Here is a 26,959-nt window from a genome sequence, read left to right as displayed (position 1 = left end):
TGTCTTACTGCAAATGAATTTTATCAGGGAGGTTCCAGGTCCCCATCCACAATTTATGAGTGGGATAGGACTCTAGTGACTCGACAATTTGAAAATTTTCAGACTCGCCCTACTTATCCTGTTTAGAATTTTGAAAGCGAATGATGAAAATGAAATATTTTTCAATTTAATAGTTGGTCTATTTGAGTGGAAAATGTTGAATAACATCTAGTCATTTACATGTGGCATAATAAATTGAAGTGACATAAAATTAGGGACAATGAGAATCTAGGGGTTTTAAATTGTTTCGCTTTTAGAGAATTAGAATTTTAGATTTTATTGTGTTTGGTAAATAAATAAAAAAACAACTTTAATTGAAAGTTATAGGTCACTGGCAGCAGATTTTAGAAACAGCCCAGAAGTTGCTCTTAGAAGCTGCTATGGATCAAAACACGCTCTGCAGTTGTTTTATGTATTGACAGCACTTTTAAAGATATTATTTACCAAACACGAAATTGTTTTAATTTACAGCTAATTATTCTCACAACACAGCAGTATCAGTTTTTTTTTTAAAAGTCACAGCAATTCTAAACTAGCCCTGACGACTTCCTCACCGACTCTCCTCATGTCCAACTCTTGGTGGTGTGATGAAATAAATAGCAATGAAACCTAATTGTGACTTATTATTTGAAAAAATTGATATCATTCAATTTTTTGATTAGACCTAATTGTGACTTTGAGCAATGGGGAAATGTTTGAATAATGTGGATGTATACTAATTGAATTATGGGGTGTATATTTCATGAGAAAGGACCCAGGAACAGAACTTTATGAAGACTAGATAAGCCTACTGCCATTCGCAAAATGACAACCTTTCCTTTCTTGTAATTGTCAACATCTCATGAAGGTTGGGAATCGAAAAGAATTGCAAAACAAGAAGTGAACATAGAAAGCTAGCATTCAATATGTACCAAGTCTGCAAAAACCGAACAGATCGAATCCAAAGGCTATGTAATATTGTTAAGCAAAGTGGAATGATGCAAAAATTTCCTTCAAGAAATGTCCTTTTCCCCTTCAGTACCTTGAGCTGATTCAGCCATTGACTCTTTAGTATAAACACGGTGGCGTCGTTCTCTCCCATATATCACCCAGAAGACGAGTGAGAGCATAACTGAAGTAGAGACCATCACCAAGCCAATGTAGATCCATCTACTGTATCTTCTTAGGCCAGGACAATGATCCCTGTATATGTCACTAAAAGTTTCCCTCACAAATGTGCAGTCTTGTAGTTGAACGAGTACAGGAGCATAGTTATACAAGCCATTACTCAGACTTACTCCAGTAATCATCTGGCTGTAGAATGTCGGGGTCAAACGCCCTGTTGTGGTGCAAATCCCACTAGGTGTAACCTGGCAGACATAGCTTCCCCATACCTGAAAAAATTGTGAGTGAAGGTTAAAAAATTGGTCTATAAATGTAATGCAGGTTATCCTAAATTTGCCAAGACTCGATCAATCAAGTAGTTATGTACTAATTTTGGAGGTTTTCGGCTACTTTTACCTCTGTTGCATTGTTTAAGTTCACTTCGCCAGCAGTGCAAGCCCGATCAGTCAAGTCGGGAGAAAATGGGTTGCAGAGGAGTGGCACCAATGGACCAGATTGATTGAAGTACATTGGCACGAAGTTGGCAGCAAAATTTATGTTTGAGACGTTGGTGATGACCTCATTGATCAAATTGACTAGTTGAGCAGTGACTTCCTTGCTTCGCAACATGGTTTCTTGGGCAGTTGCTCTGTCCACACAGGGCAGTATTTCATCTAATGCTGTATGAGCAGTTGGGTTTTGAACCCATTCATCCATTGCAACACAGGTATCAGCAGCCACACTAGTATGTCAAAGGGAAGAACATGTTAGCTTCATAATCATAACCGTTACCAGTAAGGAACTGCCAAACCTATGAAAGAAAAAGTAACACACACACGCTGACACGCACACAAACTTACAGAGACATATAAAAGCAAAGTGAAAACTAGTGCTAAGATGGAATTGAACTTTTATATTGATGACCAAAGTAACTACAGAGCTGAAAATTTATGGAAAACTTTAGATTAAAAGCCAAGAAGGGCATTTGTTACCATGAGATTCTCAGCATTCAGAAACATGGACAAGAACAACACCTCATCTAATTCTGAGCTAGGAAAGGCTTCAAATTGATAATGGACTCAAAGTAGCAGATTTACATAAAATTCAATGTTGATATCAATATCCATGGGATAAAACCAGAAGAATAGTTCAATCATGGGGGGAAATTATGTGAAACTATGTACCAAAGTATCTGTTTCTGAAAAAAAAAACCAAGAGTTTAACTTATGCATGTGCATAAATACTTGGTCAAAGTACCCACTCGCATATACTGAAGAAGAATTTGTTTTTTTGTACTAGATAGTTACTACACAAGACTTACTTATGAAGAAGAAGGAATGTGCCACACAGAATAAGTGTTCCAGCAACAAGTATCCATCCCGTGATCACTAGTCTGCAGCAGTTGATACAGAACTGTTCTGTGAGAAAATATCACTAACAACTAAAATATACCAAGGGGAAAAGAAAGAAAATGAGGAGAAAAAAAGACAAGCAATAAAAACAACTGCAGCATCTGATTCTTACTCACATGTACACAAGCAATTGCATGCCGAACATTGAAAACACTGGAGAAAAAAGTCATAATAAATGTGTAAGTACCACTATATAACATGTTCGGAACCAGATATACCATCTTAATGAAGATATCAACAACTTACAGAATCCCAAAAACGTCAAGACAAGCATAATGGCAGCAATTATTATAAGTGCCAGTCTCCTGCATGTACATTAAGATACCAATTGTATGCTGAGATAAAAGAAAAAAAATACGATAAAAAAAAAAGAAGGCCTGGGATAGTTGTTGTCTTACACAGAATCCAAGAGATCTCTAATGTCATCTGAGTTCTCTGTTGTTTGCTGAGCAAGGGTGTTAGCAGAGGAATTAAGCTTTCCACCAATCTGATCTATATCAGTTTGAATGTTAGCAGGTAAATACACTTGATCCACTCCAAGCTGCTTAGCTGCAGCAAGATAATCTGATGCATTCCTTAATTGGCCAACTGTAATATCTGCCTGATTTACGACATACTCCAATGTACTTGTTGAGCTATCATGAAACTTCTTTTGACCAGTGTATAACACAACACAGCCAATCCTGAAAGAACCAAATTGCAGATCAGTTTTTATTTGTTTATTATTTATTATTTTATGAAGTGCAGCTAAACACGAAGCAAACAAAATAAGAGAGAGAGAGAGAGGTACATTGTGGTAATGCTGAATAGTACAAGGAATATAAGAGAAAGAACATAGGCTGTTCGAGAGTAGCCATAAGCCTGTCTTTGACAGCAAAAGTGACAGATACAGATGAGCAGCAAGCACAAACCAAAGCCCAGGAACCAGATTGCAGCAATGGCAAACAGGGGAACTGCAGTAAAACCCACAGACTGCATTCCAACAAAAAATATCGACAAAAAAGGTATGTGAAAAGAAATCCAACAGTCCATATTGAATGAAAATGAAATGTTATATGGCAATCAGAAATAACATACATGCAAGAGAAATGCTAGAATGTGCCACTAAAAGATCACCAGAATGACTGACCATAAACAAGTAAACTACCAATAGATACCTCTAAAATGAGTATGAGATCAAGATTCAAATATATTTGAACATCAGTTTATGATATCTCTCAAAACTGATTGAGATTGTGGATTTGGATAATATGAAAATGTCATTCATAAGGTTACACATGTTACCAAGCCAGTGAAAAGTGTTAAAATGCTGAAAATAACACTAAATTCTTACATTTTTGTTTTTGCTTAAAGAAATTTCTCACTAGAAAACAAAAATGTAGTAACTTTCTCCTCTCTCCCTGATTTCGAAAACACCTTTATGATAATAATAGAAGACAGTTAACAGAAAAAGGGGACAATGTTTATTTAACCTTTATTTATTTCAAAAGGAAAAAGGGTAAAAGCAAAGTTGTTTAGAAAGTTTGACGAACTTACAGCCCAGTAATGGCGCTCACTGATATTCCAACCTCCTGTGTACCTCTTGAACCCATCAAGAGGATCTTTCCGGCGTGTTCGCTGCGCAGCTAACACAACCGACGAGGTCTCAATCGGAGCACTAAAGGGTCCCTCCACAAGAGACTTCCCTGAAAATCCCACTTCAAAATCCCATCCTGCAAAATTAGCAAGAAATCAACATAAAACACAATAGAAAAATAGAAGGCTATATATATACAGTAGGGTATTGTATCAGCGTAATCCTCCATTAAGAAGGAACAGCCCCAACTGTGGTGGACAATGTAGTACCCAAAATTACTTATTTGGAAGTTTCATCTGTACTAGTGTGATGGAAAAAGCGAAAGTGAAAGCATTATTACTAAACAAAAAAACAAAAAAAAACCCAAATGTAGAAATGGTTGGCATTAGCAAAGTAAGTACCTGGTGAAGTAGAGGGGGGTGGTGTTTGGAGTTGGAGGGTTGAAAAGTGAGAATCCCCGTGCGAGAAGAAGAGAAAGAGAAAAGTGGCCAGAAGTAGAGAGGAGGGTAGAGATGTGTAGTATAACATCATTGTAGACTTGAGAGGCTGAGAGAGGGAGGCAGAGGGGTTCAGGGGAAGAGAAGAAGAAGTAGAAGAAGAAGGGAGGGACGGAGAGCAATAGTAACGGTCTAGCTTGCAATGGGAATGGAGGGAGAGGAACGTTGGACACTTCCGGCCCTCCACTAACCAGCATGTCGATATCTCTTTTGGATTTGTGAGCCGGGAGCTATTCTGACAGAAATACCCTCATGATTTTTTTTTTTTTTTGCATATATAATGTGAACTATTTTTTTTTCTTTTAATAATTTTCACGCAAATTATTAAAAAGAGAGTATCAAACAAAGATAAGATTTTTTTTTTTTGGGAGAATGCAAACAAAGATAAGATTAAGCAAATGTAGAACATAAATTTTTTGTTGCATGATGTTACAAATAAGGATGAATTTATTTTCTACAATGTGAAAACAATTCGTATATTTCTTTTAAGATGCAAAATCCAATCTACAGTACATGTTTTATGCATAGAGAAGAACAACCTTCTACCTAGATTTTATATCATGCATAACCACTCCCTATGTTTTATGCTCAACGGGTAAGGTGCTCTTACATCGTTGTATGATCACTTTGTGTGCAAAAGTTTGTACTTTGTGATTATGAATATTTAAATTTTTATTTATGGTGATCCAACATACTCTACCTATTACTACAAGAAGTTACAAATAAGTTTCGTAATGTTGAGATAGGTTTTAAATATTAATAATACAGTTGCCGCCTATGATATTTAATGCTATATGTCTCCCAAATTTTAAATTTCTCTATGTTACTCTAAGTTCAAGTCCATCCATACAGTCAACTATGAAGTGACAACATTACATAACATTTAACTACAGTACATTACTATAGGTTCAAATGTAACCATTCAATTACAAATTAACAACGGAAACTTAAGTTCGTACTTGGTATGAAAAACCTTTTGGAGAGGGAAAGCTCTATTCTCTCTCCTCCTCCTCCCTTTCTCTTTCTTCATATTTCCCTATCCTCTTCGTGGTAGCTCTCTGCTCCTGCGGTGACAGGTATGGTTTTGATTTTAATTTTAATTTCTTTTCCTTCCCTATCCCATTCCTCCATACCTTCCTAATCTTTCAATTTAGATTACCCATCCTCTTCAACCCACTGTTCTTCCATTCTCTTCGTCTTTTCCACTGATTCTCTTTCTTCTCATTCCTCCCCTCCTATTCTCTCTTTTCTTTTTCTCTCCTCTTCATCTACTTTTAAACTTTTATGGATCTTCATCATTAGGACACACATCTTCCTCACCCATCAGAATCAATTTAAAAGAATGTTCGCAAGTCTTTCGGAGCTCCGATTTCAGCATTGTATTACTTGTCTCACATCAGCTCATTGGCAAAATCCGCTACTGCTGATCTCAATCTTTCTTTTTCTTAGGTTATTTTGTGGCCTTGCATGTACTTGCCTGAATAATGTTGGTAATTGAAGATGTTTTGTATGGCTTTAAGATTTGGATTGTGGAGATATTGTGTTAGTTTGGATGTGTTATGTGCTGGGGTTCTAGCGCGGGATTAATTTGGTCGGCATCTAAGTTATTAGCAGGCTGATCCGATTATGACTCTGTGTCATGATCGATTTTGGCTTGTGACATCACTACGTCTGATCTCTTCTAATGGATTTGCACATGGGCTGAAGCTTGTGGGGCTTGTTGGCCTTGTTTTTGTTTGTTTGTTGGACTTGTTTATTTTTCAATTATTTTAACTCGTTTTAGATCTTTCTTTGTAACTGTTTGTTGAATAAAAAAATTCCTTTCATCGCAAAATTAAAAAGCTCCAAGTTACAACATAATCTAAATCACCTAGTATTTAAAAAAATTAGATAGAAAATGGCATAAGCACTTAACTACAATAATAAAAATGAAAATCAAATCAAATCCACCGAAGAAGAAGGGTAGAATCGTCAATGTCGAGCGAGTTTAAAGTGGGGGTGTAGAAATTCAAAAAGGTGATTGGGTCCCAAAAACCGTGTGTGCCTAAACGGCTCGTAACTCGAGGAATTGTAAATAGGACCACAATCTCAGGCTGGTTTCTCGGCTTTCCCATTTTCCCGCCTTCCAAGATTGGGCCTCACATTGGGCTCCAAAACAAAGAAACTTTTCAATATGGGCCGGGCCCGGGAACAACAATTTAGTTTACCCAATAGGCCTCGCAAACTAAATACAAACTAGGGTTCCGCATATATTTTCATCTCTAAGCTTCGCACTCTCACCTTTTCGCGCGCCGTCGTCGTCTTCTTCGTCTTCAACCAGACTCCCCCAGAAAGCTCAAAGATGGCGGAACAGGTTCGCCTCTCTCTCTCTCTCTCTCTCTCTCCTTCTCTGACTTCATCTTCCGGTACGTGTTACTGAATCTGTGATTTTGTGTTGCAGACGGAGAAGGCTTTCCTGAAACAGCCCAAGGTCTTCCTCAGGTAAGCAGCAACTCAATTCTATAGTGTTGTTAAATGCTGAAGCTTATAGAGTGGTTGAGTTTGAGAGAGAATATTGATTGCAGCTCCAAGAAGACTGGCAAGGGGAAGAGGCCAGGAAAGGGAGGCAATCGCTTCTGGAAGAGCGTTGGGTTGGGATTCAAGACTCCCAGAGATGCCATTGAAGGTTCGCTTCCATCACCTTATTTTTCTCATGCTGGAAGTTTAATTGCTGCTGTAGATTCACTTATCGTCCTCCTAATCTGATTTGATCAAAACCGCAAAGCTCTATTCTGTTTACTTGTTTGGCTGTAGAAAAAGATTGAAAAATGATATCTTTTAGCTCTCTCTTTGATTAAGGCCTGTTTCTATAGAAACCAAATGGAATAAGCTCTTGTACTTGGTTAAATTACCCACATTTTACTTCTATGATGTTAATTACTCAAACTCTTTTTCAATTGTATATGTCCAAATAATTTATCTTGACAATTATAACTCTATAACGGCGCATATATATTCTCCAATCTCCAATACCAAGTCCAATTTCAATGTATTTACCTTTCAATTAACATCAGTTTCGTTTGTAGCTGCATGATTATCAGATTGGTTTCACCTATACGTATATTTTCATAAACTACAGTTTTGCAGACCCAACAATGTGTTTCTGTAAAACTGTACTTTTCTGTTCATAATTTGAAGTTATTTTCTTCTGAGAATTTGTAGTAGACTTGTCAGTGAGTATTTGAGAGTTGACATCTCCTGAAAACGATTTTTCTTGATTTAGTTATGATTTTCCAAAGTTACAGGTCTGCTGCAGGAATTTTTGAAAACAGTCTTGTTCTTTTGGTGTCTTTTAGTAGCTTTCTTTGTTCAATCTTCTTCATGGCACCAGTATTTCAAAACTAGATATTCCTAGGTTTCAAACGAACTAGCTCCGCCCTTTTTGGAATTTGAATGAAATTTTAAGCCACCACAAAGTTGGCTAGGTGCGTTGGCTAAAATGGTTCCCTGATCAGGGTATGACAAATGGTGATTCTGTTACTTGAGTGGAAGTAGGGACGAAATTATCTCGGTGCATTGTTTTGCTAAAATCTCCAAGCAAGTTTGGTATTTATGGTATACAATAACAAATTGGTTGTCTTTCTCTGCAGGAACATACATTGATAAGAAGTGCCCTTTCACTGGCAATGTCTCCATCAGGGGTCGCATTCTGGCTGGTACCTGCCACAGTGCAAAGATGTCGAGGACTATCATTGTTCGGCGCAATTACCTCCACTACATAAAGAAATATCAGAGGTAATTCACGTGACTATCACCATGAAAAAGTGTGTTGTGTTCTATTAGTTGCATCAGGGAAATTAAACTGTGAATGCATTTTAGATATGAGAAGAGGCACTCAAACATCCCAGCCCATGTTTCACCATGCTTCCGTGTGAAGGAGGGAGATCATGTCATCATTGGGCAGTGCAGGTTAGATTCAAACATATTACCTGATCTTGAAAATGTTGCCGTTTCACTTTTCTGTAGGTTTCACCTCCATTGAATCTTATGTTGCATTTCCTGTGTGTTTAATCTGAACTACTCTTTCAATTCTTGTAGGCCATTGTCAAAGACGGTTAGGTTTAATGTTTTGAAGGTCATTCCAGCTGGGGCTTCTGCTGGTGGGAAGAAGGCATTTACTGGAGCTTAGACAGCATTTTGGGTGGTCTCTTAGTGTTATTTATGCAACTACATTAGATTGAGTTTCTTTTGGAACATCTAAATTTTGCCATTTTAATTTGCACCTTCATGTACTCTGAATGTTAAGGTTTTCTTCAGTACCATAATTCTGAATCGTATTATCAAAATACTGTGTTTTCTGCTGACAACAATTGTTATATTGCCATTGTCTGATTATGTGTGGGCAGAATCGCACTGGCTGTATGCATGCTTGTTTTCATACTTGTGTAATGCACATTGTGGTTTCTGCCTCAGTGTCATCTCCCATCCACGTGGTTGTGACCAATACATGGTTGAGTTGTATCTGTGTTGAGATGCATGCTTATTGTTGTTTTCTCCCTCTTTCTGCCTGTCTGAATTTGTTGGCCTCCTCTAGCAAAACTAGTTTTTGGTCGTTAGTCCAGTGATTGTGTGTTAGCTGGTGTATTTTCGCGTAGCTTTTTGTTTCAGCAACATTCCTCCTTCATTCCCTACCCTAATTTAGAAGTCGTATCAGATGTCTCATGTATTCTTTCGTCGCATGAACAAGATCCATATGACACACACCATGGATCCATTGGAAAAGAATCAATAGAAAATAAAGAATCAGAATTGGTCAACACACAAGTCACACCCTTTAACCAGAGCTTGGCGGCCCAATCTGTCTGCCACTGAGGTTGAACCTTTTCAATGAATCACCATTTCTGTTATCATATACGTTCTCAAAACAATCCATCTCGAACAAAAAAATATCTAGGTTGGAGATCATAATTTTCAGATTTCCTTGCTGACCAAGAGTGTGTGTATTCTAGAAGATGGCTGAAAATTAGTAGTGGGATTGTAGGACTAACAATCGAATACTTATCAGCCTATTTTCTTATCTTAAACTCGATCATTTGAATTACTATCAGTTATATTCATTTGAACCAATATACTCAAACACGATATATTAGAACCGTGATTATCTCCTGTTTGTTAACAAACTCGTTGTTCACTCCTAGTAAAGTTCTATAACTTGAGAGAAGCTCGTAATTCATACGTCCACTACTCATTAGAACAATTGTCCTTGCTAGTAGCTAAGTTTCTGTGTGATTAAGAAACGAAACCATGTATAAGATAGCAAGCCCATCGGAGTATCTAGTTATCACCGGTGCCGGAATCAAAGACATCAAGATCGCAAAGAAGTCATGGGTGCTCCCCGGCCAGTCCTCGGTGGTCATCGACCTATCTCCAGTCAACTACACCTTCGAAGTCCAAGCCATGAGCGCCGAGAAGCTTCCTTTCGTCCTCCCCGCCGTCTTCACCATCGGTCCACGCGCCGAAGACATTGAGGCCCTCCAGAAGTACGCCAAGCTCATTTCCAACCACGACAAGAACTCCAACCATGTCAAGGAGCTCGTCCAGGGCATCATCGAGGGCGAGACACGTGTGCTCGCGGCCTCGATGACGATGGAGGAGGTCTTCAAGGGGACTAAAGAGTTCAAGAAGGAGGTTTTCGAGAAGGTTCAGCTGGAGTTGGATCAGTTCGGGCTTTTGATATACAATGCCAATGTTAAACAGTTGGTGGACGTTAGGGGACACGAGTATTTCAGTTACTTGGGGCAGAAGATTCAGATGGAGGCGGCCAACCAGGCCAAGGTTGACGTGGCGGAGGCCAAAATGAAGGGAGAGGTTGGCTCTAAGCTGAGGGAGGGGCAGACATTGCAAAACGCAGCCAAGATCAACTCCGAGACGAAGATCATTTCGACTCAGAGGCAAGGGGAGGGGAAGAAGGAGGAGATTAAGGTGAAAACGGAGGTCAAGGTTTATGAGAATCAGAGAGAAGCTGAGGTGGCTAAAGCGAATGCTGAGCTGGCAATGAAGAAGGCAGGGTGGGCTAAGGAGGCGCAGGTGGCCGAGGTTGAGGCGGAGAAGGCGGTGGCGATGAAGGATGCCGAGTTGCAGAAGGAGGTGGAGAGGATGAATGCATTGACTATGACTGAGAAGCTCAAGGCTGACTTCTTGAGCAAGGCTACTGTCGAATATGAAACCAAGGTAACCCTAATATATGGATTTGTCCTCTCTACATTCATATATGGATACACTAAGTAGACAACTGTGATAAGTAGTAGCTCTATCTTTGATGTACTAATTAATATGTTAATGTACCATAAATTTTTCAACCTTATATTTGTTCATTTATTGAACCATTTTAGCTTTTTATTTTTTCTTAAGCTAAAACTACCATTTGTTTGATCATTGATATATTTACAAAGGTACAAGAGGCAAATTGGGGGTTGTACAAGCAACAAAAAGAGGCGGAAGCAATTCTTTACCAGAGGGAGAAAGAAGCGCAGGCCCAAAAAGCAATGGCAGAGGCAAAATTCTATGCATGTAAACAAGCAGCTGATGGAGAATTCTATGCCAAGAAGAAAGAGGCTGAGGGACTAATTGCACTTGGACAAGCCCAGGGTGTGTACCTGCGCACTCTTTTGGACTCATTGGGAGGCAACTATGCAGCGTTGAGGGACTTCTTGATGATCCATGGTGGGATGTTTCAAGAAATTGCTAAGATTAATGCCGAGGCTGTGCGAGGGCTTGCGCCGAAGATTAGTATCTGGACTAATGGCGGGGAGGGCGTGGATGGTGGTGGCAACAATGAAAATGCAGCTATGAAGGAGGTTGCTGGAGTTTACAAGATGTTACCACCGTTGTTCAAGACAGTGCATGAACAAACTGGAGTGCTGCCTCCCAGTTGGAGGGCTACTTTGCCTGATAAATCTCCGTCAGGCAGCTCTAGCGACTTGACTTCAAATTGAAATGTGCACATGCATAGCCCCAGTGCCGATCTTTCTCATTTTTGTATGCTAAATTGGTTTGTCGTTATCATTAATTTGTTCTGTCAAGTGTTGGAACTTTTGGAGGTTTATTTCTAATATTGGTTCTGTTTAGTGAACAGATTAATTCGAAATTATCGTCTGACAAAAGTCACGACGGAAGTCATGCCCCTTATTTATTTATTTATTTTTGTTCATTTAATTTCTGTTTCTGCTTGAGTATGATAAAAAAAATGGATACGGTTTGTTTTCTCGGTGGTCCAAGTCAGATAAATTTCGAGATTCCTCTTTTGATGAATATCGTATACTACAACAATGTAATAGAAACACTGAAATCTATTTGTTTATTGAGAGAGGTATAAAAATCTGCATGAAGTTGTATGCGAAAGGTTTAGCCTGTACTGAGTATTACCCATCTGACCGGATTTGTTCTTCAGTTGAGAGGAATTTCATCTATTTGTGCAAGGTTCTTTTTCGTAACGTGCATGTTGATTAAGAATGAATTCAATCAAAGGATTTCTCTATAGGAGCTTAATTAGTTAATTTGGTCCTAGTTTTAATGGCTCAAGAAATTTACAGCGAGAGGGAAAACAAACCACGTAAAACACAATATTCTAGTGAGATTCGGAAATGGAATCCTAGTGTTACACAAATTAGAGGTGGAGCAAAACACACAAATTAGAGGTGGAGCAAAACACCCTAATTAGTCTCTAATTTGGATTTGAAATTTTGAATTAATGCAAAGTCCTTATCATTCTCGTATTCAATCAGCATTCTAGTTACTACATAGAGAAGAGAAAGGAAACAGAATCCATCAAGGAAACGAAGGTTCTTCATACAGTAGTACCTGTATATATAGCCAACCACAGAGTTCAAAAGACTCATAATCTCAACCTTTGTTTTTGTATTGCTAAACAATCAAATACAGATCGACATCATGTGTTTCCCATGCTGGTACAAAGTGGTCGACGCTTCCGAGTATCTGGTGATCACCGGTGCATGGATCGATGACTTGAAGGTGAAAAAGAAGGCATGGATCCTCCCCGGCCAGACCTACACAATCATCGAACTATCTCCAGTCAACTACACCTTCGAAGTCCAAGCCATGAGCGCCGAGAAGCTTCCGTTCATGCTCCCTGCCGTCTTCACAATCGGCCCCCGCATTGACGACATGGATTCCGTCAAGAAGTACGCCAAGCTGCTCTCGAACCATGACAAGAACTCCAACCACGTGAAGGAGCTGGTCCAGGGCGTCATCGAGGGCGAGACTCGTGTGCTCGCGGCCTCTATGACGATGGAGGAGGTGTTCAAGGGCACCAAAGAGTTTAAGAAGGAGGTTTGGGACAAGGTTCAGCTGGAGCTCAACCAGTTCGGGCTTATAATTTACAATGCGAACGTCAAACAGTTGGTGGACGTTCAAGGACATGAGTATTTCAGTTACTTGGGGCAGAAGACTCAGATGGAGGCGGCCAACCAGGCCAAGGTTGACGTGGCGGAGGCCAGGATGAAGGGGGAGGTTGGCGCTAAGTTGAGGGAGGGGCAGACCCTGCAGAATGCGGCGAAGATCAATGCAGAGACGAAGATCATATCGACTCAGAGGGAAGGAGAGGGGAAGAAGGAGGAGATTAGGGTGAAGACTGAGGTCAAGGTTTATGAGAATCAGAAGGAGGCTGAGGTGGCTCAGGCCAATGCTGAGCTGGCAATGAAGAAGGCCGGATGGGCCAGGGAGGCGCAGGTGGCGGAGGTGGAGTCGACCAAGGCGGTGGCGTTGAGGGAAGCCGAGTTGCAGAAGAAGGTGGAGACGATGAATGCCCAGACTACGACCGAAAAGCTCAAGGCTGATCTCTTGAGCAAGGCCAGCGTTGAGGCTGAAACGAAGGCGCGGGAGGCAGAATGGAATCTCTACCAGAAGCAGAAGGCAGCGGATGCCATTCTTTACCAAAAGAAGAAAGAGGCTGAGGCTACGGAAACAGCTGCTCAAGCACAGTTGTTTGCTCGTCAAAAGGTTGCTGATGGAGAATTCTATGCAAAGAAGAAAGAGGCCGAGGGACTGGTGGCACTCGGACAAGCCCACGGCGCTTATCTTCACACTCTTCTGGAGGCAAATGGAGGCGACTATGCAGCTGCGAGAGACTACATGATGATCAATGGTGGGATGTATTCGGCGATTGCAAGGATTAATGCTGACGCTGTGAAAGGACTTCAGCCCAAGATTAGCATCTGGACTAATGGGGGAGACGCTGCAGACGGTGGTGCTGGTGCTGGCAATGGCAATGCAGCTATGAAGGAGATTGCGGGCCTTTATAAGACACTGCCACCATTGTTACAGACGGTCCAAGACCAAACTGGAATGCAGCCTCCCAGTTGGATGGGAACTTTGTCAGTTGAAGATTCTCAGCGTAGGAATTGAAGCTTGGGAATGTGGTTGATTAAGATGGCATTAGTGGGGAGCTAATATTGTCAGCATTTAGCATTAAGGTTTTTTTACTTTTTGTTTTATCTCTGGTCTTTGGTCTATTTGAAATTTTTATCTGTTGGTAACTCAGTATCAGATGTAAGGCACCTAAAAACTTGCTTGTTCTTTATAAAACTATTTTTTCATTTCGGCCAATTTATGAAGCTAGTTATTTATTTTACTTCCTTTTGTGCCTATGAGAAGGTCTAATTTATTTTCGTGGAAGAAAATTGATTTTCGTGCGGTATGCAGTTGTGCACTTTAAACTGTTCATTCAAAGTCTCAAAGAGGCCAAAAAAAGGAAAGAAAAAAGACTGCTGCATTCATGATGCTGGATCAGTTTGTGCTTGAATACAAGGATTTACAATAACATCGTCTCAATTCAAGTAGCGCCTGCAATTCTTTGAGTTGCAAGAACATGGAATCTTCTTACCTTCATCCTCATGGTTAAAATGGTAGTCATATGTAATCTCTTCTCCCGGGAAAATGTCCCTCTCTGCAAGAAATACAACCTGCCAATTGGCAAAACCAGCAAGGCATTACTAACTAGAGAATGCGAATTCTGAATGTCGCAAATTGTACCCTTTTTATATGGACAAACAATGCTTCAGAAGGGAACAAAAAATTACCTTCTTTTCATTCCTCACTGATATCACTTTGGCAACGCAATTTGGCTGGTGAGGTACATCAACAACAGAACAAACAAAGTGAGAGTAAGACTGGTTTTTCTTTGAGAGAAAAAAGAAAAAGAATCAAGAAACAAGATTAGGATCGAAAAAGAAGCTGGAATCCAAGAAAACCAGCAACTGGTTTACAAAAAGTTTAGATTTGACATAAACATACAGCTAAAAGCCTTAAAAGTCTCATAAAGCATATCCAACTCCAATTGAAGACCAGAGAATTACCGAGCAGGAATGATTAACAAATCGAGCAATCCCTCCTTTGCATGTAGCATCAATGATGTGCTCTTTGTCTATCCTGAAAAAGTAGCAAGCGCTCTTGTACTGAAGCTTTTTTCCAGATTGATATTCATTTTCCCTTTTATCAGCAACACGTTGCCCCACAATCTCTCCAACATACTCAACAACCTACAAAAGCCCAAGCATACATCATTTTTGCAATAATAGAAAAGTATGTGCCTATTAAAAAATAAAAATATCAAACCATTTCATCACGGGAAATGAACCGAGATGTGTAAAGACCAAGGGCATGTATGCCGGACTTGTATACTACAAGATGCTTCCAAGACTTTGCTTGCTTATAGCGTGTGTATTCTTTCTGCAAGTAACAGGAAAAGTTATATGGGTAAAGTAGTCCGTGCATGGTGTCATAAAGAGGAAGAAGTCTCAAAAAGCAACAAGCAGTCAAACAAATCCAAACCATATTCATTAGTTGTTCTTTATTGTAAAAGTGTGAAATGATGAAACTCAATGACACCAGTTGAACAAACGTTTTGCTTGGTTATGAAATACATCAAACTTGTTAAACTGCACGGATTGTTATTTTTTTTAATATAAAGGTCACAGCATCTGCAACGTTTTGCTCGAAAATTGAAAGAGAACTGGATTCTAAAACACAAGAACCAGATAGTTTCTAATATGATCCCCAAAATCTAATATTGCTCAATTGCAAACGTAAGCCTAAACATATTATTATATACGTCTGTGTTTGAGTTGTATATATAGCTGACAAAGGAAGATAAAGGAGCCAACTAGTTTCCATGTCTCACATAATGAAATGATATACCATATCCATCTTTCTTCAGTGGGTCAGCCCTAATAGTTTACCACACCACATTTCCACAAAACATGTTGGACAACCAAAAACCCCACATCTCATTTGCATGTATGACACAAGGGAATGATGACTTGAAAACTAAACAAAGTTTGAGCATCTCTAACATGATATGAAATGAGGCATACCTTTTACATGCACCTCTTGTTAGCCATAGGGTTTGATTGCATCATACTTTATACAACACAGATACACTAACCAAATAAAATGATGACGCACTCTTATACATACCCGAGAGTCGTGCTCTATATCAGATACTGCCAGTTTAGGAAGCTCCTGTGTGCATGACTTATGCCCGTTAATATAAGCCCAAGCATTTAACTGCTCCTGAGGAACAAGGGATCCATCACTTCCTTTCGATCGATCACAATAGTTATGCCTGAAGCCATCACGTTTACGGCCCTTGTAACCCTAAATACATACAAATGACCAAAACGAAGAAAATCATAAAATAAATGCCTCAGTCCCCAGGTACCTTAAACACATACAAAACACCTCGACAAAGAGACACAGACACACAGACACACACACACACACAGACACACACACACACACACACAGACACAGACACACACACACACACACACACACATATGTATGTATATATTGCCTTAGTCCCCCGTAACCCCAGTCACACACTCACACCCTTACACATATAAGAACCAAAACAAAGACAAAAATTCAAAACCCTCAAAGAAAGGCCAACTACCTCAGTTCTGGCACAGGCTAATTTCTTTTCCTCCAGACAACCAGAGTCAGTGTCAACAGGATAGTCTGATTTACAAATGGGATGTGTAGCATGAAGTGAACATCTTCCATAAAAACCAACATTCTCATTGTCAATGCCTTCAACCTCGGTTTGCAACAGACCCTGAATAGGGCATGCAGAAGAAAACGAATGACAAGAAGCACAACATAGGGAAGAGTAGCCTTATCCTTTTTTTACCTCCCTACTATAAATGAAACCACTATATATAAGGTCATAAATGTACAATTTAACAGTTTAGAAAGAAAAAAGACCTTCAGATGAGCACACCATGGGTGAAATCGAACAGAACAATTTTCAACCCTGCACTGTATACAGGAGCCACCTGCTCGCTTACACATACAGCAAACCTGGAAAAGTGAAAAAAAGAAAAAAGAAAAAAGAAAAAGAATAAGAAATAATGCCAAGCCACATAGAGAACAAAACCTAGTACTTCACCTACTATAGAGGATACCACCAAATGCATTTAAAGGGAAGAAGGGATATAAATCATGTGATTGACAGAAAATGTTTTTATGCTTTCTCTGCCTTTGGAGTGATTCCCCAAAAATAATTGTGATTTAAGACTCCAAATGTTTCACATCTGTTACACATCCTATATCACTGTTCATATATCTATTCTGCGTCCATTTATTGTTGCCAATGCTTACCATATCTGCAGTAGGGACTGGAACACCAGATACATCAAAAGCACTCATGGTGTCAACATTCGGGCATCGTGTTTCAGGAGTCCAAAGCCCACAAACCATATGAACCCACTGTTTAGTTGCTGAATCAACTAATCCCATGGTAATGCTGTTATGTACCTTAGTCTTACTAACAGAACAAAGCTCATTCTTGGGCCCACTTTCTGTTTCAATGTTCCAAGCTCTTAAAATGCTTTCAACAATTGTCTGACTCCGCAGTGCTTGAGTCATGGCACCAGCACCATAACCACAAAGAACGCATACCTAAACACAAGAACAAGTAAATTGGAAAGCCAATTACTATAAGGGTTGAAAAGGAATGAAAATGAAATCCCTCTTGCAATCTCTCATGTCTCACAAAAAGAGAAATTTTTAATTTTTAAATTAGATAGGCCAATAAATTTGAAATAACAGCCTTCCTCTTACAATATCTTTTGAACTCGTCCGACATGGCCTGCAAGACCAACGGCCCTTAGGTACTTTTGACACACCATAACAAGCCTGATGCACCTATTGATCATGACACTACTCAGAATCGCCACACTATATTAATCACCAAACTGTATTTGAAAGAGAAACTACAGAGGAAACTGAAGTTGAACATGCTCTGGATAGCCACATACTCTGATTAAACATTGACTACACTCCAATAAGTTATTGATTTCATCTTGGTTTGAGCTACCACAGACACAGCAGAATGCAACTGAGTCGAGATCACTATGGCACCAGTGCTCTTGAGTAGAACTGCACCGGAATTTGCTAAAACCAAAACACTATAACCAATCATCTCCAATTTATAATTCAAATTCAGAACCATCATTAGAAGGTGAGAATCGGAAACCTTCATTTTTGATTCCTTGCAGCTATATATGAAAACTACAAATGCAAAATAACTAAAGGGATCTTTTCAAGCTCACTTTTTAGCACTATGTTGGCATAATCCACTAACTTCACCGGTATTTAGAAGTTTGCAGTCTTTCATTGCTGGCAGGCAAATTGAAATCTTTGAGACGGAAGAACTTTTAAAGCCAGGATCCTCCCCTGATGAACAAATAGAGCCAAAAGCAAGTTACCATCACAATTGAGTATGTAAACAGCAAACTTAAATATGTAACAGTTGCATATCCCCTCTTTATGAACCATCACAATTTCGGAAAATTTTCCCCTACATCAGTGATTGTCTTTCTGATGTTGCAAAATCAAGATATGCTTCTTTTTTATCCCCATGTCTTTTTGGAAGGAAGTATGATAATCAATATTAAATACACATGTAAGCTAGTTTAAACTTTCACTTAGGCATTTAAGATGTATTCTCATTTTAGATGAGCATGAGCAGGAAGTGCAACTGCTTGCCAGTTTAACAGCTGGACTTACTTTTTGTTTTTTAATACCAGCAACAATATTATGAAAAGATTGTTCCTTGGTTTTAAAAACTGTACAGGGAAGCGGCAATCAGGGATGGCAGGCCCTAAAAGGAACTTAGGCTAAAAGCTCTACTATAACCAAGAATACTTCCTATACCAGGGGAAACTGAAAACTATATAACTTCAACCGAAGATTAAATGAAACAGAACCAGAATATTCTTATCTTTACCTTTTTCTGTCAATTCATATATGCTGCGTTTCCGAATTTCCTTAGGCTTCAGCTGCGATTGAGTATGGGTAATACCGTCTAGCTTACGATGATCCTTTTCACTTTGAGCATCTCCTTGTTTCTCCAACGAGAACAGCTCTTTATGAAATTCCCCATCTCCAGTGGAGCGTTCTTTCTTCTTTTTTCTCATGGAAGTATCATTGATTTTAACTGTAGCATTACAACATTTGTTGTATTTTTCAGTCTTCAAGTCATATGTATTGCATATGACATCCCCACCAAGGTTCCTCTTCCTCATGGAAGTTGATTTAGAGTTGCAATGTTTGGGGAGCATGCACTTTCGGGAAGAATTAAGAACCCTGCTGAGAGGAACAAGTTTTGCCGGTTTTGACATTTGTCCAGTCAAGCTTCCATCAGTTAATTCACCATATATTCCGCATACTATTGGCCTTGCCTTCCTATGACCAATATTCACTTGCTGACTAGAAGTTGATTTGAAACCATCTACAGAATTGCACTTTGTTTTTTTAGCATCTTCTTGACTAGATTCTTCTATTTGGAACTGACTAAAAGCATTGGTACTGCAATCTCTTTTACCTGTCTCCCCACCAGAAACTTCAGCAATTTCATAATTGTTAGTACCACCATTTAGTTCTCTCGGGAAAACACTATTTACTTCACTGTCTTTATCATTATGTAGTCTGTGTAAACCACTTCTACGCAAGAGCTTCTTTGCTGAACATGATATATGTAGTCTGCGTTTAGAACCAGATTGAGTAATGCAGTTCCCAATGGCATGAGTTTCCGATTTCCCTGATGTTAAAAGCATCTTTAAACTCTTCGATGGTCGGGAAATAAACTGAGAAGTGCCATTACTTTTGGGATTCTCTTGTCTTACTCGAGAAAAATCTGAACTGGGACATGAAGCATTCAATTTCAATCCCAGTTCTCTCTTTCTCTTCTTAATATTCAAGCCTTGTTCCAAGTTATGAAGATGTTTGTCTTTATCATGAAGGGCGAGCCCAGCTGGGATATGATCTCGACCCTTCTGCCATGTTAAAGAGTTTAGGAGTTTAAGGTCATCAAGAAGGCAAGATGAAGATTGACGATTTAAATTCTTGGGAGGCCCGACTTTTCTCAGGCTGGAACCAGTAGAGGCAAGGAACTCGGCACCTTTTTCACTTTCAAGTGCATCATCCGATGACCACGCTTTGTCAATGCCTGATCCTTCATCAACAACAAAATTGCTTCCACATCCATTATCCCCGGCATCATTAGTTGAAGAACCCATATTGTTAACCTCTATTGATGGCTGACTAACCGCGGGCGCAGAGCATCCAGAAGATATATCAGATACTTCATGCTCTTTCATGGAGTTCGCCATCTGCACAGTCCCATTGAAGCATTTAACGCAAGTATCTCCAAGTTTCTCTCGGTCTTCTCTTGTTGCATCAAACAGATTAGCTAAACGGTCCACACGCGTCACGTCAGAAACCCCTTTGACCTTACTTGGCACATCTCTCCACTGAGAAGTATGATAAGCATTGTTATTGGGTACTTCTCCACTCAACTTTCTCTTATGATCTAAGGAAACAGGTTTATCCTTCGGAATAATTTGGCTGTTAGCAAATTGTGGAGAAAATATCATAGAGACTTCACTATTGACTGTTCCCATTTGACCCTTGGACACAGTAGGTAAGCTTCCAATTCTTGATTCAAAATTCCTTTCTAAACAGTTTCTGTAGGCTGCACAACTGGAGCTGCCATGAAAATTACCACAGGGCACTTTGTGACAGCACCTTTCTTGCTCACTAGGCTCAGGGACATTATTGGACTTCTTTCCAATCCTATGCCAAAAAGAACAAATAAAGAAGATAATCGTTAGAGGACAAGCGCAGCAGAGAATCAATTAAGAAAAACAACATTATAGATCCAACCCAGAAAGAAGGAAATCTCATGACTAAACCAGTAGAACAAACAGTTGCCAAGTATGCAATAAGATACAGTTTTATTTATGTTTCTGTGGGTGGGCATGGGGGGTTGAACCTTCTAATTTGAATTTGCAGGCTGTAAGCTGAGAGTTGGAAGTGTGATATTTTTGTATGTGTAAGTATATGGTTATCTGTCTAATGGATTTACATTTGTTACTGCATGAGTGTGTGCACTTGATGGTTGAAGGAAATTGGCATCAATTTATAAACACAGATAGAAGGCCTCCAACCAGTCACAAAATAATTTGAAAACCTATATCAGATGTGAATTCCAAAGTATATTGACATATACATATACATATATATATATGTTCATAAGCAAATTCAAATGCAAGTTTTAGAAAGCACAATGGATGATTTTCTTTGGCAATAAGAATACTTTCAAAATTGCAAAATGTCATAACCTTGAAACATCACATCTTGCAAGTTGCAACCTTTACTTGATGTTAACATGACATTTCAGAGTCCATTTAGCAGAAATTGTGAAATCCAACCAGTCAAAATTAATTTACAATAAGTAGGATCAACCTATCTAATGTGAAAAATGATAAAAAAGGTACAACTGATTTTCCATTATAGATGCTGAACTAACCTTGGTGAGGGCTGCCCAATTTGATGTTTCAGATCAACTTCTTTAGAATCTAATGCATTTCGTTGTTTATATCGTGAGAAGTGACAACAGCAGTTAACACCTGCATGATGACAAAGCTTCAGTAAGATTCTACACCACTAGAGTAAATGAGGATTCCCCATACAAAATTGTACATTGACAGTAAAAAACAGAGTGTGCACTTGCCTGTCATGGAAACGAAACCTTCATCAGTTCCAATCCTACAGGTAACACCAGATTGGCGTGGATTAACTGCAGCTTCAGAAACATCATATTTACTGCTAAGACTATGTTTGTGGCTTTGCTTCCCAGATGCTGAAGTTTCTAGAAGAGGATGCTGCATATAGGAAGAGCAACCAAATCTTCCTTCCCCTTGGTTCTTAGAAAGGGAAGGCAGCGCATGCGGTTGCTTCGATATCTCTTGCATTTGCCTGGGTGCAGACACTTGTAATTTATCATCACGCAAATGAGTGTGAACTCCAATGAACTCTTCCCTACAGAAAGGTGGTATCAGATCTGCTAAAGAGGTTGATGCACTCACAGGAACACCTTTTGAGACTGCCTGAGTAGGAACTTTCATCCCAGATCCCATAGATGAAGCCAAGGGCCGAAGGCAGACATGATCAACTTGCCCACTATTTGCAAAAGAAATAACCTTCTCAGGATAGCTGGAACTTATTCTGGAATCAGGTGTACCCAGTGGTATACCAGACAGCTGCTGTGAGTAGCAGCTGTTTCTATATGCTGTTAAAAAATTAGGTTCACCATTACCACTCAACCTATTGAAAGAGCTAGAAACTTCCATTTCCTTACATATTCTATACCCCAAATCCTTTGCAAGGTAAGAGCCATCAGCAGCAAAACTCAGCCCTTTATCATTGTCTTTTAGTTTATAGGAGCCAAAGTGCGACATGTCTTGTTGCCTTTCACTATTACCTGCACTCCGCAGGACAGTAGCCAGGTCATACTTGACAGGTAGAGGTTCAGAATGTAGTGTATTTCTCATAGTATTCCCACTGTCATTGAACATATAGTTATTGGCTTTTGATTGTGTATTTTCGTTAGATGGAGATTTGAGATTGGTAAGAACTGAAATCACAGAATTCTGGCCCAGGTTGCTACTGGATTTCTCTACCCTTTCATCATCTATGGCATTCCTGATTACAAATGCATTGATTCCATGGTTTAACTGGTTCCGATCTCTATTTCTGCTGGGATTGGATGGGTCCACAGAAAAATGATCACATTGCCCCAATTCCACCTCTTCCCTGCAATTCGCTCCTGCAAAAAGATCCAAAAGTAACTGTTACATAGTTGACTAGCCATTATAGGTAAAGGAAAATCTAAATAATAGAATACACACACACACACACATATATGTGCCATAGATAATAAGCTTTAGGAGTGTAAAAAAAGAATGAACGTTGACGCACTGTTAACAATCATCTGTTGAGGGAAGAGAGATTTCATTGGATTTACGACAGTGCCCAAGAGCGGTGGTCCTACAGCTGACAGATCAGGAGTTCCTGAAGTTTGAGCCAACTGGTAAGGTTGACCAAGCCTCAGCTCTATATTTGAAATCGCAGGATCCCGGAAGGCACCATCCTTTGTGTTTTCAATTCTGCAAAAGTCTGATTCTGTACCAATGATTCTTCGTTCCTGTAAAGTGGAGTGGGCAATGGAAGAGGTTCTATTGTGCATAGATCCACTATAAGCAGAAATAGACTGACAACCATCTTGTGCTCCATCACCAACTAACTTTGATGTTGACATGGCACGCTCCATTAGCAGGTTATCTGCCATATGCAAATTGCTCTGTGAAGTACCAGTCAAAGCCTTGAGAAACAGGTTGTTAGTACCCTGAATGTTCCTTTCGGGTCTATCTGATGATGCCCTTTCGGGTTTATTTGATACAGCACTAATAACCAAACTCTGGCTTGGAATAAAATTCTTTGATAGCGAAACACCATCAAAAGACTGTTTAGAACTTACTGAACCTCCAGGTGAAAAGACCAAATCAGACGAGCTATTGGATATCTTTGGCATAGGCACACTAGATTTCATCCAACTGGCAGTCGCTGATAATTCTTCAGGCCAGTCCCATTCATTCTTATCTGCAGGGATCCTAATCTAAAGCATCATGTAATGTATCAGAACCCAGTTTTCTCAAAACTTCAAACACTAAAAAATCTATTTTCAAACTCTCATAAAACAAGAATTAAACAAAAATTTTGTTTACAAGACTAAATGCACCACCATGAATGGTTAAGAAGTTTTTTTTTTAATGAAAATGAAAGAGAAAAAGAGGGGATATCCAGTGGTCTCATAGTTTCAGTAGAACCAAGAGAAAGAAATTAGATGCAACAATGCAACATGACCAAAAGTAATCGACCTTGCGCCTAAAATAAGCAAAAGAGAGCACAAGGCGATTCTTAATGAGAATAGGTAATGTGTATATCAGGTTCCTTGAGTAACACTATTGATTGACAGAAAAAACACTCATCTCACATACAGCATATTACTTTTCCCACACATACCTCCGTCCACGTAATGCACACACATCAAGGGAGAACCGCCAGAAAATGTGCACACAGAGATACAGATATACACGTAAGCATGCAGGCTCATGTGAATGGATCGCATAGATATGTGTACAGGAAGGTGCATGCAAATAGAAGTACATGTGTAAGAAAAAATTAAAAAGATTAAGTACTCGCCAAAAAGATCTTACCCCAAACTTCAGGAGATAGAGCTTGCACCATTGAGCAATGGTCTCTCCACTGTCCATGCGAATGGCATCCCCTGGGTTAACACCGTATAATCCTGAATGCTACAAAACAAAAGCAGTATGCAATATTAAGAAAATAACAAGCCGGATGCTATGGAAATACAAACAACCAGAAATGTTGTAGGCAAACAGAAATCACTAACCTACCTCACAAAACTTAAACGCAGACATGCGGAAAGAATGGCAAGAGCAAACAATACCAAGAAGTCCTGTATTGCTAAGAAGTAGATAGCCACCTTTACAAATAATAGGAACACCATTTCAGATATAAGAAAAGGTTCTAATAACAGCAAACAAGAAAAAAAAAGACAATATCCATATAATTCAAGATACACTCAATATCCATAAAATCACTCACTAGTAGTCGAGCAGAAAACACGAGGGCAACCATTCATAAAACTGGGTGGCTGGTTAGATATAAAAGAGTATGCTTCCACTGGCATTTTTGGTGAAGTTTCAATGTTAGCTCTACAAGCCTTCCCAGTGTCTGCAGGACTGGCGCCATGCCATAAACTAGATGCCTGATAAGAAATAAAAGAGTTTGCTTCCGGTGGTATTTTTTGTGAAGTATGAATATTTTCTCTACAAGCCTTCCATGAATCTGCAGGACTAGCGCTATGACATACTCTAGATGCCTGATTAGATACGAAGGTGTTTGCTTCCAGTGGCATTTTTTCGGAAATTTGAATATTTCCTCTAGATGCAGGAGCAGCACTGTGCCATTCCCCACTCGAGGCATAAGAAGTCTTTAGTTTCTCATTACCAGGGCCCATGTGACAGATGACTACCTTGGCCAGGTCTGAACTCTGCAGATCATGCAATACAGAATTGCTGGCACAAATGGAACTTGGCACTACCTTTGATGATCCATTGGGACAGAAGTCTGCTCCACTTTGCAGATTTTTCCAACTCAACTTTTCTGATGGTAGCCCGATGGATGACAATGGGATGGCATTTTGAGTACCGTTTAGAATGGAATTATTACCCTCGGGTAGAATTTTACCAGAGGTACCAATAGGTTGGGAATTTGAGAAATCTTGAAAATCACGCTGCAATAGTGATGGCGACCCAGATAGGAGAGACAGAAAAGAATTTCCCAAATTAACATGTTCTGATCTGTGGGAACCTGAACTCTGGATGCTGGTAAGCAGAGGATCCTGCAACCTACCAAGCATCGCCGGTCTCAAATCTTGTGAGCCATGCGGACAAGAAAAATAGCCTGCATTCTCCATCTATATTGAAAATTGGAAATTTTTGTCACTAATATGAAAATAAACGTGCCAAGGACAGAAAGGAGAAATTATACAAACAGAGATTACAATGCTATTTAGTACAATCTAGTAAACTTATGTGTTTCACCTGCGTGAAGAACATAAACATATAACAGCAAAACACCCTAATTTTAAAGAAACAAAAACTTCCACCAACAGCACAATCTTTTACAAGCATAAGTTGTAAAAACAAGGCGCAAACACTAATCACTATGCCACCCATTGCAAGTTCACGAGAAACGTTCAAAATTAATGTGACCAGGATCGTTTCCTTTAAACCGTTGTTTCCCTAGGGCATTCTCAGTCAACAACAACAATGTATGTCCATCTCCTTTCCGCGCAAGCACGCAAATTTTCAAGCATGCATACACATTTTCCTCCAAAAGGTATAAAGCTCTAGAAATCAGCATCACAGTAAATGTTGAGTGGAACTACTAGAACTAATAAAGCCCTGAGATTGCCAAGTAAACTAAACGTATTGCTCAGCTAGTCTAGTCTTTTCACACTGTCTTCATCTTCATAGTTCAACACCACATACTAAATTCTCCCTAGGCTGGCTGAAATGGGCTTCGCTTACAATTTGCTACAGACCGTTCTCAATGTACACAATAAAGCTAAGGAAACGAAACTAAAGAGAATTCCTTAGAGAATAATCATAGATTGATAAAGATTAAACCACTAATTACCTGATTCCGAAGCTCCTGAGAAGACGACGAAGCTATTGAAGGCAATGTCGAATTACATTTGTTCATCCAGCAGTTCTCCATCTTTCGGAGCTCTCGAAACCCTAGCCTGCCGCCATCAAAGCCGTAAAATGCAGCCGGAAATGATAATCGGCGATCAAAATTCCTATACGCAGTCCAACCGCTACTCCATCTTCATAGCTATACCGGTCGATGAACTCACAGAGGTGAAGAGCAACAGAGAAACCCTAGCTTTCTTTCAAGGGAGAAGAAACAGATTGCAGAGAGAGAGAATTGCACTGAGCAGAGGAGCTCTGAGTGAAGAAACAAGAACAAGCAGGAGACTTGTGTTGTGTGTGTGTGAGAGAGAGAGAGAGAGAGAGAATCCAATGGTGTAGTGGTTCGAGGCAACTGACACGAGCACGTCTGGACTGGAGAGATTTCAGCCGTTGGATTGGTTAGTTGGGGTAGGGCGGCTTAGCGAGGGGATGTGGACCGCTGATTGTGAATACAGCTCGGATTCTGTGCCATAGGTGGGAGAAGCGAGAGTCATCATAGGGTCAGAGACAGTGGCGTCACAAGGGCGATTAAAGGCAATAAAGATTCTGAGGCTTTGAGTAGTCAAGGCAGTAGGACACGTGGGAGCGGGTGACTGGTGGGTACTAGAGAGGACCATTACTGAGATTATGTTTGGGTATTAGGGTGGCATTTATAAGTACATT

The 26,959-nt window shown here is 39.7% G+C and overlaps 4 protein-coding genes across 7 annotated transcripts; 2 read left to right on the top strand and 2 right to left on the bottom strand.

The window, feature by feature from the left end:
- Positions 1-835: 835 nt before the first annotated feature.
- On the bottom strand, positions 836-4,781 carry LOC112169363. The gene is made up of 9 exons (XM_024306393.2): positions 4,512-4,781; positions 4,071-4,246; positions 3,325-3,506; positions 2,933-3,217; positions 2,781-2,839; positions 2,651-2,687; positions 2,444-2,515; positions 1,540-1,864; positions 836-1,412 (listed from the first exon to the last, which is right to left on the bottom strand). Exons 1-9 carry the CDS (start codon positions 4,639-4,641, stop codon positions 1,032-1,034), a joined length of 1,647 nt encoding a protein of 548 aa, XP_024162161.1. The 5' UTR covers positions 4,642-4,781; the 3' UTR covers positions 836-1,031.
- A 2,059-nt stretch (positions 4,782-6,840) lies between these two features.
- On the top strand, positions 6,841-8,981 carry LOC112169362 (40S ribosomal protein S11). Its single transcript, XM_024306392.2, has 6 exons — positions 6,841-6,960; positions 7,048-7,088; positions 7,172-7,272; positions 8,237-8,381; positions 8,466-8,555; positions 8,685-8,981. The coding sequence occupies exons 1-6, from the start codon at positions 6,949-6,951 to the stop codon at positions 8,773-8,775; spliced, it is 480 nt and encodes a 159-aa protein (XP_024162160.1). The 5' UTR covers positions 6,841-6,948; the 3' UTR covers positions 8,776-8,981.
- Positions 8,982-9,783: 802 nt separating this feature from the next.
- On the top strand, positions 9,784-14,154 carry LOC112169361. The gene is made up of 3 exons (XM_024306391.2): positions 9,784-10,817; positions 11,039-11,572; positions 12,459-14,154. The coding sequence occupies exons 1-3, from the start codon at positions 9,891-9,893 to the stop codon at positions 14,007-14,009; spliced, it is 3,012 nt and encodes a 1,003-aa protein (XP_024162159.2). The 5' UTR covers positions 9,784-9,890; the 3' UTR covers positions 14,010-14,154.
- A 200-nt stretch (positions 14,155-14,354) lies between these two features.
- On the bottom strand, positions 14,355-26,700 carry LOC112169360. 4 transcript variants are annotated; one of them, XM_024306384.2, is made up of 19 exons: positions 26,241-26,690; positions 24,642-25,515; positions 24,431-24,519; positions 24,227-24,325; positions 22,929-23,625; positions 21,682-22,776; positions 21,478-21,577; positions 18,895-20,741; positions 18,218-18,341; positions 17,924-18,059; positions 17,727-17,810; positions 17,265-17,564; positions 16,869-16,964; positions 16,558-16,719; positions 16,080-16,259; positions 15,219-15,332; positions 14,960-15,142; positions 14,684-14,728; positions 14,355-14,566 (listed from the first exon to the last, which is right to left on the bottom strand). In XM_024306384.2, exons 1-19 carry the CDS (start codon positions 26,319-26,321, stop codon positions 14,432-14,434), a joined length of 6,441 nt encoding a protein of 2,146 aa, XP_024162152.1. In that variant the 5' UTR covers positions 26,322-26,690; the 3' UTR covers positions 14,355-14,431. The 4 variants fall into 4 exon arrangements, 3 of the variants coding, with proteins under 3 accessions (XP_024162152.1, XP_024162156.1, XP_024162157.1); XM_024306388.2 differs by lacking the exons at positions 24,642-25,515; positions 26,241-26,690 and having other exon boundaries at positions 24,427-24,511; XM_024306389.2 differs by lacking the exons at positions 24,431-24,519; positions 24,642-25,515; positions 26,241-26,690 and having other exon boundaries at positions 22,929-23,620.
- Between the last annotated feature and the right edge of the window lie 259 nt (positions 26,701-26,959).

The sequence above is a fragment of the Rosa chinensis genome, chromosome 6 (assembly GCF_002994745.2).
Source record: "Rosa chinensis cultivar Old Blush chromosome 6, RchiOBHm-V2, whole genome shotgun sequence".
NCBI classification, from domain to species: domain Eukaryota; kingdom Viridiplantae; phylum Streptophyta; class Magnoliopsida; order Rosales; family Rosaceae; genus Rosa; species Rosa chinensis.
The sequence above is the reverse complement of the archived record's forward strand: the minus strand, read 5'-3'. Positions and strand labels throughout refer to the sequence as shown.

Coding starts and splice junctions, on each gene's coding strand:
- LOC112169362 (XM_024306392.2), top strand. Junction 8,382..8,465: donor TACATAAAGAAATATCAGAG/GTAATTCACGTG, acceptor AATGCATTTTAG/ATATGAGAAGAGGCACTCAA. Junction 8,556..8,684: donor GTCATCATTGGGCAGTGCAG/GTTAGATTCAAA, acceptor CAATTCTTGTAG/GCCATTGTCAAAGACGGTTA.
- LOC112169363 (XM_024306393.2), bottom strand. CDS start 4,641: ATGATGTTATACTACACATCTCTACCCTCCTCTCTACTTCTGGCCACT. Junction 3,507..4,070: donor GTGAGCGCCATTACTGGGCT/GTAAGTTCGTCA, acceptor GTTGGAATGCAG/TCTGTGGGTTTTACTGCAGT. Junction 1,413..1,539: donor ACTTAAACAATGCAACAGAG/GTAAAAGTAGCC, acceptor CAATTTTTTCAG/GTATGGGGAAGCTATGTCTG.
- LOC112169361 (XM_024306391.2), top strand. CDS start 9,891: ATGTATAAGATAGCAAGCCCATCGGAGTATCTAGTTATCACCGGTGCC. Junction 10,818..11,038: donor CTGTCGAATATGAAACCAAG/GTAACCCTAATA, acceptor ATATTTACAAAG/GTACAAGAGGCAAATTGGGG. Junction 11,573..12,458: donor GCAGCTCTAGCGACTTGACT/TCAAATTGAAAT, acceptor CTGTATATATAG/CCAACCACAGAGTTCAAAAG.
- LOC112169360 (XM_024306384.2), bottom strand. CDS start 26,321: ATGGAGAACTGCTGGATGAACAAATGTAATTCGACATTGCCTTCAATA. Junction 24,326..24,430: donor CTGCGTTTAAGTTTTGTGAG/GTAGGTTAGTGA, acceptor TTTGTTTTGTAG/CATTCAGGATTATACGGTGT. Junction 14,567..14,683: donor CAGTGAGGAATGAAAAGAAG/GTAATTTTTTGT, acceptor GCCAATTGGCAG/GTTGTATTTCTTGCAGAGAG.